This window comes from Ptiloglossa arizonensis, chromosome 6 (genome assembly GCF_051014685.1).
Source record: "Ptiloglossa arizonensis isolate GNS036 chromosome 6, iyPtiAriz1_principal, whole genome shotgun sequence".
NCBI classification, from domain to species: domain Eukaryota; kingdom Metazoa; phylum Arthropoda; class Insecta; order Hymenoptera; family Colletidae; genus Ptiloglossa; species Ptiloglossa arizonensis.
In genome coordinates this window covers 1236827-1250095 of record NC_135053.1, presented here as the reverse complement: position 1 = coordinate 1250095, position 13269 = coordinate 1236827, and the positions used below count along the sequence as shown (strand labels likewise).

General features: G+C 33.9%; 1 protein-coding gene across 4 annotated transcripts in view; it reads right to left on the bottom strand.

Annotated features, from left to right (window-relative positions):
- Positions 1–13269, bottom strand: part of LOC143147900 (sodium-independent sulfate anion transporter) — a 35676-nt gene that overhangs the window by 5973 nt on the left and 16434 nt on the right. For 3 of the 4 annotated variants that reach the window (XM_076313614.1, XM_076313616.1, XM_076313615.1), the window contains exons 2-7: positions 6949–7133; positions 5059–5196; positions 3811–4089; positions 3108–3417; positions 2006–2308; positions 83–317 (exon numbers count right to left, since the gene is read on the bottom strand). In XM_076313614.1, coding sequence (XP_076169729.1) covers positions 83–317; positions 2006–2308; positions 3108–3417; positions 3811–4089; positions 5059–5196; positions 6949–7133 — 1450 coding nt within the window. Of the gene's footprint in view, positions 1–82; positions 318–2005; positions 2309–3107; positions 3418–3810; positions 4090–5058; positions 5240–6948; positions 7134–13269 lie in introns of those variants that run through there. The other variant, XM_076313617.1, reaches the window with a different exon arrangement.

Here is a 13269-nt window from a genome sequence, read left to right as displayed (position 1 = left end):
ATCAGATTTATGATCCAATTACAGGGGGTGGGTGTGGGTGACTGGGTGGCTGGGTGGCTGGAGGAAGAATAATTTTACCCACCACGACATCACTCGTTCGCGGAGGTATTCCGCGGCCGGATAGCTCAGCGATTGTTTCGGCGATACAAACAGAATCGTCAGTCCATCGACAACGCGCTCTTCGATCAATAATCCGGGCCTGGCCGCGAAATAGAGCAGGAGAATTAGATTTACCACGATACCGGCAATCATGCCGTATTCTGGACCAATTACCAGGCAGCTCAGCAAAGTCACTGTCAAAGGTATCAGATCGATTTCTACAAGCAAAGACAAATACCAAATTAGAATCGCAGCGAGCGGTGAATTGTCAACGGAAGACAGGGTTTCGTCGGTGGTGACCAGACCGGTCGTTAACACGTCCCGCGTTCACGTGGATCGCCCATAATAAACTTTAGCTGTTCGGAACGATCGTGATCCCCACCGTTAAACGAGATTAACTATGGCCGCGGGATCGATAAGATCGAGACTCTTTTGTTCCACACTTTCGGCGAATCGACCCCTCGAAAGTGTATTTGTAAAGCTTCATTCGAAAATTTGAAAGAATAAGGACGTTGATATACAGTTCGGATCTGCTAATGCTAGCGCAATCGTTGTTCCTTTTTCACGTTTTCGTTTTGTTTCCATTTTATTGCAATAGGTTGGCAACATTTTGAGTAAATATGTTCTCAACAAAGTTTGAAATTTATACGTCCGATAGTTTTCTCCTCTAAAAATGTCAAGTACCGACCAATTTTTAGGACTCCAAACTGGTTGGACCCTTTAAGATTTTAACTGCCGCGCTCGAGCATACACAAGCGAGGGCAACGATATCATTCTAGAAACTCGAGTTGAAAACACCCGGATGCGAAAACTTCTTGGTCTTTGTGGACATTTTTGAGAGATTTTTTACTTCCCTTTTTAATTTTTATATACGTATTTCTCAGCAGATATATTTCTTCGCGAATCAATCGTGAAATTGATCCAGCACGAAAGCTATTCCTGACACCGATTAATTCGGCACGAAAAGATTAAAGGGAATGTTATCACCGAATAGATCGGAGAATGTGGAGAACAATTATACCGCGCGTCGTATATGCTCCACCTGACGTACATGTATGTATTAAATGCAGTACGATAGAACCTCGACAGCTGGAAGAAAGCAGAGCTGAAAATTCCTGCAAGTATCGAGATTCGTGCAATTAGTCACGTCCACTTGTCAACACAATACAACGAACGAGATTTGCATGGAAATATCGTGGTTGCATTTATCGTGATTCTCCTGCACCAAAATGAACGCTACGAGAATCGTGAATTATCTTCTATTATATAATACAATTGCAAAAACGAAGGGAAAGCATTATGAACCGAAAGAAGATCAAATGACGATTGTAACGCGATGTTGTTAAACACGTGATAAATTGTATCTTTAAAAACTTAGTACTGCAAAGTTAGCAACATTTTGCGACTTTCATTTTCTTTCTGACTTCGCAATCGTGCGAGGTACAACAAAAACTTTCCTACAAAAAATGTTCAGTTTTTAGTGCTCTATCGTTCAACCGTGAAGAAAGTCCCCCCAAACTTGTATTAAAACAATGAAGAAATGTTGAATTTTGTGTCTTAATTTTATCCTCTCGAGAACATTTTTCGTCAACAACAAAATTATGTTATATGCAGCCCAGTATGCTTTATATGCGCGCAAACTTTCATTTCAGATTTGTAGATTAGGGGAATTTCCACATAATATAGTATAGTGTGCAAATACTCTTTCGATCCACTCTATGCGGTCTGACACAAATAGGAATACTTTCATCGTCGGTAGTTCTAACGTTAAGGAACGAGGGAAGGTCGTTGGGAATTTTGTCGTGAAAGTGTACAAGAGTTTAAAGGCGAACCCCGCGCACGAAATATTGAAGCGAAATCAGGATAATGCCCCGCGTAGCGTGGCTCGCGATTAATCGGATCTTACTTTTCGTTCTCCAGAGCACGTTGAAAATATGAAGCTCGAACATGTAGTACATGGCAACGATAATCACTGCAGCGAGGGTTGCTTTCGGGATGAATTCAAAAGTCGAGGTCAGAAGGCCACACGCTAAAAGCACCAGGCATCCAGTAATTACACCGCCCATCGGTGTTTTTACACCCGAAGCGTTGTTTACGGCGGTCCTTGTGAAGCTTCCCGTGGCTGGCATCGATCGTACAAAGCTACCGAAAATGTTGCAAAGTCCCAAAGCTAACATTTCTTGATTAGCATCGACCGTCTTTCCTCTCGCTGAAAGAATACAATTAAGATGCGAACGTATAGAAACGATTCGACCTAAACGCTAGAGGGTTTTAACGCCCTTGAACATCTTTACACAATTACTTTATACACTCGAAAAACATTCGAACGTGTGGTTTCGGTATCTACACTCTTTATCGGTCATTTGTTTTTATTTTCTGGTAAAAGTGTCACGTAATGGGATAGGGGAAATAAAAATTGAAAATATATCGCGGGTATTATAAAAGGAGTCTCGCTTCTTCGATAACAATGGCGATTTATTGCTAAACTATGTTAAACTGCGACTCATAAATTCGTTAACGGTAATGCTCGTATTCACAATTTTAACTTGGTACGTTTTATTATTAAATTTATCGATCATTTTGTTCGATATAAACGTATAAGATTATTCGATGACGCAACAGAAAATATATAGTCAACAATGTAGATTAACGAAAGAAAATATTTAGGTTATCGCATTTAACATCGGAATTTTATTCGAGCGCAAAGAATTCTATTAAAATAATGAGAAAAATGTAATCAACGATCAAGTGGAAAAAGGAGTAGGTCTCAACAAATTCATTTTTTAACGAAAGTTTCTCATTGACATTGGTAAACGAGATTGTATACTGCTTTAGTAATACATTTTGTTTTGTATTAGCAGAGAACTCGTTGTTTCTGAAACTTTTAAAGTTGGTGGACCGACCGAAGACTTTTAAAAAATTAACAGGACAATTGTTGGAGACTGTTACGTTGTGCATATATTTTCGTTAATTAATTGAATGCTTTGAGTTGACTTTTAGAAACGTACCGAAAGCTTTAGAAATAGCGATGCTCTCCAAAATGGCGATCAGAGGAACCGAAAGGGTGGTGCTTCCGAGTTCGTTAATCACTTCCACAAAATTGTACGTATAGTTCCTGGTTACAATAGAGAATGGCGGTGGACCAACCGGAGGTAAGCCTTCAGTTATATTTCCAGTAATTTTGAAAGGTTTGATACCATAGGAGAACAATGAATAGCTTAATATTATTCCAACGATGACTACAACAGCGTTCCTCGCCAATGACACTACCCACAGAAATTTTTGAAACGCTGTTCCACATTTCTTGCCAGGCAGTTTCTGTTTTTTAACAATCGAAAAGCAAATTACGATAGAAACGAAAAAACTGCGATCATTTGTTTAAAATTAACAATAAATCAACATTCAGTTCCACGGAGCTTTGTTTTCCGAAAAATCGATTTCCCAATTGCTCGAATTTTAACTAAGCGGATCTTACAAGAGAATCTAGAAGGTGCACACAGTGTGCAAAGAACTATTGACTTGCGAATTACAAAACTTATATCGTTATTAAGAGTTTCTTATTTGTCACGGTGAGTTCTCTCGAACTCCAAAGTCACTATCTATAGTTTATTTATTCCCTGTACAAACGATGAACAACAAATGCTGATCGTAAATAGCGTAATTCATGAATCGATGGGATATAGATTGAAACAATTTAAAAAATAAATTTACTTTCAGACACACGAGTACAATCATAGAACAGACTCCCAGTAGTGTGTCCCAAAATGTGATCATATCAATGTGATTCACAACTTTAACAATGGCATCGATGAACGAGTCGCTTCTGCCGTTCAAACCAAGAAGCGTGCCCAGCTGAGACGTTGCAATTATTATTGCAGCCGCATTGGTAAATCCAGCGATCACTGGCATACTAACGAATTCCAGAAGGAATCCCAAATGGAGCAACCCCATCACCAAAATAACGCATCCCGATAAAAAACAGATGAATACCTGAAAAAGAAACGACATTAATCGTATCACGTTACACGTACGCGTTAAACCCACGTTGAATTCACGTTTACGTTTCGACACGTTTGGAGTTTGTTTCGTGAACTTGTTCCATGTTTTAAATACATCGAAGTATAACTTATTATTTATCCTCGTTAATGTGGTATTTATCCGCGTTAAGTAAATTTCTTGTTGCGAAACTCGAAAACTGTGACATTAAAAACTGTGAAAATAAGTAACGTTGAAGGGGACATGTTTCTTACGACCTATTCATCCTTTAGAACTTTTAAAATTAATGCGTGAAACATGCTTTCGTATCGTCACGACCGAAGCAGATAATTAAGGCGATGTACCACCGTGTGGGTCGAAAAAGAAGCTGATATTTGAAACTTTTTTCCAATCATATGGAATGTCCGATATAAATATTTCGCATATATACTACGAGTATACATTATACTTTGAACGATACTTTTAATATAAACATCTTTGTACCACCCTAATCGAATTCTCTAGTTGCACGGTCGGGTGTATTTCTCTAGTCTTAACGGTCAGAATTGAATAAAATTGAAATTGTTAGAAACTAAACGAATTTCGCTGTTGTTGCGCGTAAAGATTCTTAAAAATATTGATTCGTTCAAGGGCGACGAGATTTAAAAGAAAATTATAAACGTTGGGGAAAAAATCGACAGTCTTTCAAGTTTTCATCGATAAAATTAGAGACGAAAAAAAATCCATGCGCGTAACGATAAAGTATGCTATTGGGAATTGTTTGCACGTTTCTCGAGCAGTCTGCTTCAATCGGAACACCCGATACATAGTCCATAGATACTGCGGTGGAACCAATTTCAAGATTCATTTCATCCTACACACGTATCTCATTTCTTTCTCGTAAGGTAAAAGAATTTTCGAGCTTAAGAGGTAGCAGGGCAACCTCGTGAAAAACCACGTGAAAAAACGTTGAAGAGTACTTACGGCGATGTCTTCACCGAGTCTTATAACGTGCTGTTGCGACAATAAAGCCATTATTGCTGTAGGCCCTACCGTGATGTCTTTGCAGCTGCCGAACACCAAGTAGACGAAGCATCCCATGAAACTGCTGTAGAGGCCGTACTGAAGTTTTCAAAAGTTCACCTGACGAGAATCGGCTTCCCAACTATTGTCAATTCGATGCAGCCGCCCGATTTTTATCAATTCCGTAACCGCGAAAAGGATTAACGAAAAAGTTCGAAATATTTGAAACGTATGTAAATCAACCACCGCGCTCTTTTATTTCTTAACGGTACGCTATTCTTCCCGTGCCCTCCTCCTGTTTTGTTTCGTTCGAAATTTATCGATTCCCGTGTCACGGTTCCCCGAAACCTAGGTACATTGTTAACGAAACCCGAGCAATAGATTTTTCAATGAAATTCTGTGGTTGTATTATTAAGATACGCGCGAGTGTTTCCTTTGTATGGAAAATATTTTCTACAAATATGAACACCGTTAAACGCGTCTATTCGGCTTTGATTTTAATTGCTTATTCTTAAGATTAAAATAATGCAAAATCAATTACCAACCAGAATCAGTTTGTTTATTTAATGTGTAATTAATTCAAGAGAGAATCATCATCCGCTAAATTTGCACAAGTGTCTTGTAATTGAGTAAATATTCGGACGATAGTAACTTAAATTCTGTAATTCAATGATTTTATTTCCAATGTCAAGTCAATTTTGATGTTTGGTCACAAAACACTGACGAGATTTTTGAACTTCGGGTTTAACTAGAAATCAATTCTTTAGTTCAAGCATTCAATGACACAGTAGTTGTTTAAATTCTAGTGGTAATTGATTAATGTCAAGCACGTATACACATTATTCAACGAAGAAAGGGCAATTCATATTTGTGAACAATTTTGGAGAATGAATCAAAGAATGAAATCATGGATGAAAGAAATATTATAAGTTAATATCAAAGTTATAAGTGCAAACATATGCGACAAGTAAAGTTCATAAAAATGAATTAAGGAAGTAATAAAAAAATGTACTCTCGAAAATTAACAATTTTTCTGAAATATCAAATATTTTCGTACCTATGATTCTGAAACGATCTGCATATTTTTAAAAAATCTATAGCTACCATTCAATGAACAAAACTTGTTTCATTTTTAGTACCCTTCTTTATGAATTTTAGAGCAGTCTAGTAATTTACTTGCACTTCCTCATCGATTCAAGACTTGAAAACATTATCTTGAAAAGATTGTAGCTAAATTCGAAAAATTGGCAATTTTATAAGACTTTGGACTGAACTCACTACATAGTATGTGTACTCCAACACTGTACGTCGAAATGTAAAGCCATTTCTCTCGAAAAGCTATTTTTCAAGCTGACGTACATGATATCTCAAAAGCCACTTTAGCACGTTATAAAGAAACATTTATAACAGAATGTGGGAAAATTTCCATTTTTAACTGACTTAAGAAATAGTAAAAAGAGCGAAAAACTGAGTGCACACTTCTGATCAAAGTGATGCTGTTTTCATAATTCTCCAAATTGTAATTTTTCAAAGGTTTATTCGATAGAGAAACTAATATAGATTAAAATAAGATTTTTGATTTTTTCCTGTCAAATGAACAATTTGCCCAAATGCCTCGTGCACTCCATTGAGGTAGATTTTTGTTTCTTGCCATTTTTTAGATTAAGAAAAACATTAACCAAGACTATTTCTTAAATTTACACAACGTACACATCTACTAATTTCCATTCTTGTTCAATTATTTCATCATAAAAAAAAAAGAAATAATGAAGAACCCTCAATTTACGATCCATAATACTAGACTGCCCTCTTGAGCAAAAATCTTCAACACCATCGAATAAGTATACACACCTGAGCTGGAAGTCCAGCCACAATTGCATAAGCTATACCCTGTGGTATAGCAGTCAAACCGACTGTCAATCCTGCCAAAATATCTTGCAAAAGTTTGCTCCAACTGTACAAGGGCAGCCATGCCAAGATCGGTATTCTTCGTAGTAGGAGTTGCTTCAAATCGGGTCTCAAAGTCACGTTTCCCCCTGCAATTCGTAAAGTTGGAGAAATTATTTACAGAGAATTAATTAGTTCTCAACTAATTACCTACTTATCTAGTAGTTCTCGGAAGCAATTATTTTCAATACAACGAGCCAGGCCGCCCATAAAGTGAATCTTTTCAAGTTAAACGCTCTTTCTCCAAAGTCGTAATCAACTATCTAACCAAACAATCCTGCCGTCTCCATCACAGCGAAGTTTCTATTATTTCTTTTGAAATTTTACTTCGTACGCTAGAATCGATGAAAACTTTATCTTATATCATGGAGAATCGTTTCTATAAATTTCGCTAAAGGCTTCTAATCAACGGATGATTGCGCTTCTATACGATTACATAACAATAATATAGCTGTTTGCAAAAATTCCTCATTTTTGGTGTACCACCATTCTCGGTGTATACACGCTGGCTAAGCATTGTACTCCGTGAAATGGTGAACACATGTGTACATTATTCGATAAATCGACATCGCGGCAGGCAAACGTTAATTTGACCATGAACATAATGGATGCACAGCGCTATAAATAAATGGTAACTGGCGAATCGGCTAATTAACGGAAAATACGATGGTAATCATGATATTGCGCTTTGTAGGATCGTATTCGCTTGTTGTAAGATGGTAATCGAACTCGGATTTTCTTCATCGAAAATCCATGACCTCAATTTTTTGTCCAAACGTTTAATGAAAAAATGAGTCGAAATTGACCATGGAAGATAATTTTTTTCACAAATTTGTGTAATAATTTTTTACGATGTGTCAGTCTTGTGTACAAGGCTTTTCATACACTTACTGGAATTATATTAGAATTAATAGCAATCGAGCATAATAATCATTAAGTTACTAACAATTCCTCCTCCCCCTATACCTGTAGAGAACCTCGTATACAAACTCTAAAGAAACAATAATTACAACTTTATCTTTCTATTTGAGATCTCACGATCAAAATAAGTCGACCTGGTTCGATAAATTTCTTTCGTATGCAGCTTCGTTCTAAAAAAAATATGACTTGTAAAATATCATTCGTCCACATGTGTATGTATTTGAATTAAATTTGACGTAACGAATTTTGTTACACACCGCTGTCATAATTTCTTCTTGTACAGAATAGGAGATTATGGTTTGCTAACATTTACAATTTGCCACGATTATGGTATCACTCGGGATATAAATTTGCTGCGATAGATACTTACAAAAGAGAATGTTTTCCTTATTGTAATTCGAAAAAAATATACAAGGTTCGTCAAAAAGCGGCATCAACGATTTCCAACAAAAAACTTTTATTTTGAATTTCGTGCTCTTTCGCGTGGAGCTTGTACACAAGTCTGATCCTGCGTAAACATTTTCTTCGTGACTAATTAGAGGTAAACTCATCTCGTGTTCTGCGTTCAAAATGAATTACGTAAAGTAAGAACCATTTCATATTATACATCGGGAATATCATTAAAGCTGATTTATAAACCTGTTACGGATCGTTTGTAACTTTTTGAGTAAAGAGAATATAATACAAAAATATACAAAGAACTGATTATTGACTGCAGAATTATGTTGGTAAAGCTGCATGTCATAATGGTAGGGTCGCCGAATAACAAATGGAATTCGTGTTTTCTTTCCGATAAAAAAAACATTCATTTTTATCGGGTTGTTACAAGAATTCTTACAGACCTTTTCTTGTTAATTAAAAAACGCTTACCAATACTTAGACAATTTCTTATCAAATAAAGTGTGGCGTATTAACTTTTATGTATTTGTGCTAATGATTAATGAGCTTTTCAACGTCTAATTTAGAGAACTGTCTGTTTTTGTATTAAATAAACTCTTCGAATGTATTTTCTAGAATTTCTTGATTAATTAGTCGTTTTTCCTTGAGAAAGGCGTCCAACTTTTAAGTAGATGATAATGTATGGGTGAGTGATCCAGTAAATAAGATGGATTATACTTCGAGTCACCATCGTTTGAACGCATACAAAAGACAAAAACAAATTCTGTAAGAAACTATTTTATCTTTAAGATAAAATTTAGTTACCATTTAGATAAAATATTTCTTTTTATAGAATACAGTTAAATCTGAAGGTTTTAATGCGTGAAATATGTAAATATATACTCATAAGAGAAATCCTACTATTTTTCTTAATTAAAGTATGTGCAATAACACAATATAATATGGAAGCTCTTGCTATGTATAAACAAAATACTGTGATAGCAATTAAATTGCTCAAAGTTCTGTTACATTCATCTTACAGAACAACGATTTGATACGTTATTCAATATAGTGACCGTAAAATGCAATATAGCATACAACAAAATCAACAAATCGTAGAAAACTTTGAATATAGAATATGATAAAACATTTTACAAAGCTGTATTTTTCTTACTTGTTACCACCGGGGAATATATAATTCCTGACATGATTGTTAGCTTCGCAATAAAAATGTGTACTTGTTCACCTTAGAAATAACAATTTTCTGAGCAACAAACGTTTTTCGTTACGATTACACCAAATCGAATGAACATTTCACGATACTTTATATGCGAAAGAAATCTTTTCTCTAGGCAGTGTTGCCTATGAGACGAATGAAACAAGACTCTGAATCTTAAACAATGAATACCGGATGGAAAACGAGGAGAACTAAAATTAAATCTCAAATGAAAGATACTACAACATGTTGATCACTATTGATGCAACCTCTTAATCCTTAATGTCCTTGTGATGTCTGCACATTTTCTAAAATTACCCTAATAATATAACATTGCACAAGTAAAGACATCCTCTCCTCCCATAAAGCAAGAAACAAAACATTAGTACAAATTGATAAATGGTTAGTCGATCCAAGCAATACATTTTAGTAAAATGGTGGGTTTTATTTTTTGAGTCACCTTCGATATAATTTTATTCATTAGAAATCTAAACGAAAGTAAACAAAGAAAATGTGATCAAAGAAAGGAAAGTATTAAATGAAATTTTACGAATAATCAAATAAGAAACTTGCAATTATTATAAATATTCGTCCTTGGGCAAATTATTGGTACAAGTTCCGGGATAAAAATAAAAGTACACATCAATGAAGTCGATGAGAGAGAAAAAGGAGAAACTCCAATATTTGCAAAAGAGGAAAAACATGGAAACGTTAATTTACCTTATGATTCGTACTGTTTTTCTGCAATATGAACACGCGATATTCTAGTTTTAATTGTACAAAGGTTTCAAAAACATAACAAAAATAATACTAAATATAAAAATGGTGAATAGTATATAAAAAGGAATTAGTAAAGCAATTACAAACTGTTGTTGTTCATATTTTTGTTTTAAATTGTTGATAAAGATTATTGTACTGACAATAATTCAAAAAAAGAGTCGAAAAACGTTTTGCTGGAATAAATTGTACGAATCGGCGTACGATGTATCAACTCATTTTAATAATACAAGCATTAACTCTTATCAAGATATTAATACCTTATGAAATCCTCACGTACCTACCTAAATCAACGAAAAAATTTATGGAGGGCATAAAAAGTGCTGTAATTACATTAATTTTACTACTTTCCTGTATCTTTGGATAATTAAACATCCATCAAAATAGTATGAATATCGTTGTGATATAAAGTGTATCTACATTTATCACATTGGGTGATCTAGTTATAGAAATACGATACTATATTACTCTGAAAAATTGATTCATTTTAAATGTTATTGCTCCCGACAAATATTGAAACAATGACAAGAGATAATGGGGTGGAAACACAAAGTGATGGAATCTGCAAGATCATTGGATCACCATTAAAAACTTATCAGAGAGCAATTCGTATAATTCTTCAGACAAAATATTATATTTATATCGATTTTCTCAAATGTTGGAAACCACGTCTAACTATTAATATACTTCCTAAATAACATTTATTTCATTTGGACAGAAACTGAGCTATCCAATGCTTTAAAAATTGTAACACTTGCTCGTGCATTATTATAACCATTTAATAGTCATGAAAGTACACAATAATTACTTTATTGAAAAACATTTAAAGATTATCTTTATATTTCGACATTCATTGCAAATTTTGTTGATCGATCTATATCAGTAATTTCTAAACTTTTGAAAAGCGCTCCTCTAAAAATAAAAAAATTTTAGTAAATAAATAATTTTAATTAATTGGTTATACTATACTATATATTGTAGTAATAGTTTCCCAATGATCATTACTTATGATCTGTTTCTATCTAGTATTAATTATTTGTCTAAAGAAAAATGAATTTTAGAAATTACAATTTTCGTACTTTATTTACTTCATAAAATTATTCAACTTTTGCTTCGAATATTTGTCGCATTTTTACCCGGAAAAGAAACAATTATTTACTTCTGTGTTTAGTGAATTTTCTGTTACAGTCTAATATATTTATTTGCAAGGTAGGCTATATAAAATGTTACAAATTGTTTTTAGCTGGTTTCAAATTTACGCAAGGAGAGCACCGTTCCTCATTTCGTTACATGAAAGAGTTCATAAATTTATTGATAATTTGTTCATAAATTTTTTAATCGTGCTTTTAAATTAATGATGATTTATGAAAATATCTTTTTGTTTTCATATATCATAAATCAAAAATCTTTTGCGCATTAAAATTCGGATATTTATAAATACACGACACGCTATACTTTGTTTGTTTCCTGATTTATGTATTATAAAATACATTTTATTTTTTCGTGTTAAATAACGCAAATACACATCGCATAATCCACATAAATAAGTATAAGCTTGAACATATACACTTGAATTTGTATAACAATGAAAGAAAAAACTTTTCAGATTAATAATGTAATGCTATGATTACATTTTTAATTGTAATCAGAAATTACAATTTACAACATAGACTGAAAGTAAAGATCTGTTAAAAATTAAATAAGAGAAAGAAAAAATGATGTAATACAAATTTAAACTTCTAATTAATATTTATATTTAACCTCTTGTCAAGGATTGTTTTTTCATTGTTAAATAAGATTGATCAATTGGACCAACGACAGATAAGACACGATGTTTAAATCCAACAAAATTGACAATGAAATATATACAACAAAATATCATGTCTCTAATAGAAAGCGACAAAATGTGTCATTGTTTTGTTATTACTGTAACAATGCATTGAATATTCTAATTAATGTTGATAAAAGATCACCATTAATATTGATAAAAGTGTCCAATATTATTAATATTAATGAAACGAAAAAATGCAGCAAACAATTACTATTTGTTTACGTTAGAATTACCCAACAAACATTAAAATTTATGTACTATACTATTTGAAAGAAATGACCGATACCACTGTCCTGTTATGAATGAATCGATAACAGTACCGCGTGTATCATATAAATATTCGGAAGACCGTTGGTGCCAACAATTCGTAACATTTTATATGACTTACCTTGTATATGTTGGTCAAAATAATTAGAAGATGTCATGTCTAAGCAGATATCAGATTCATATTAACTCTGAATACATGTAATACGAGTACCTTTAAAAATATTAATCGAGCAAGTGATCGTTCAAATACTAGTTGTGTTATATAATTTTCTAATTATTTTCTCCAATGTATATCTATATGTATTTCTAATATGTTTCTATGTGTATACATAAATGCATATATATGTATATATGTATACACACATATTGATTGCATGCATCGACCTACACAACACCATAATTTTAATGTACACTAAATCTCGTTTTGTTCGATAAAACAGTATTACTATCCCGATGCCTTCCTGTCACGAATTGTTGTAAAGTACAAGATGCATCAAAAAACGAATCACAACGTTCTACCAGTGAATTATTATACACCTTTCGTTCGGAGCTTTTTCAACGTACTGGCACGCTTAATGAAGTACAGATGTAATTAAAACCACGGTAACCAAGACACTAAGGAATAACTTTTCAAATGCAGAGTCATATACAGATAACACGTTTGACTTGCGATTACCTGGCTCTGTAGATAACAGCGATTGAACCCACAACGTATTGACACTGCATAGAGAAAATTTCTTTATTCGCTGAGCCGTTCTGATCTGCGTGAAATATTTTATCGTGCAAGTCCGCTGATTCCATCAGATAACAAGATCACATGACACTAATCGTCACA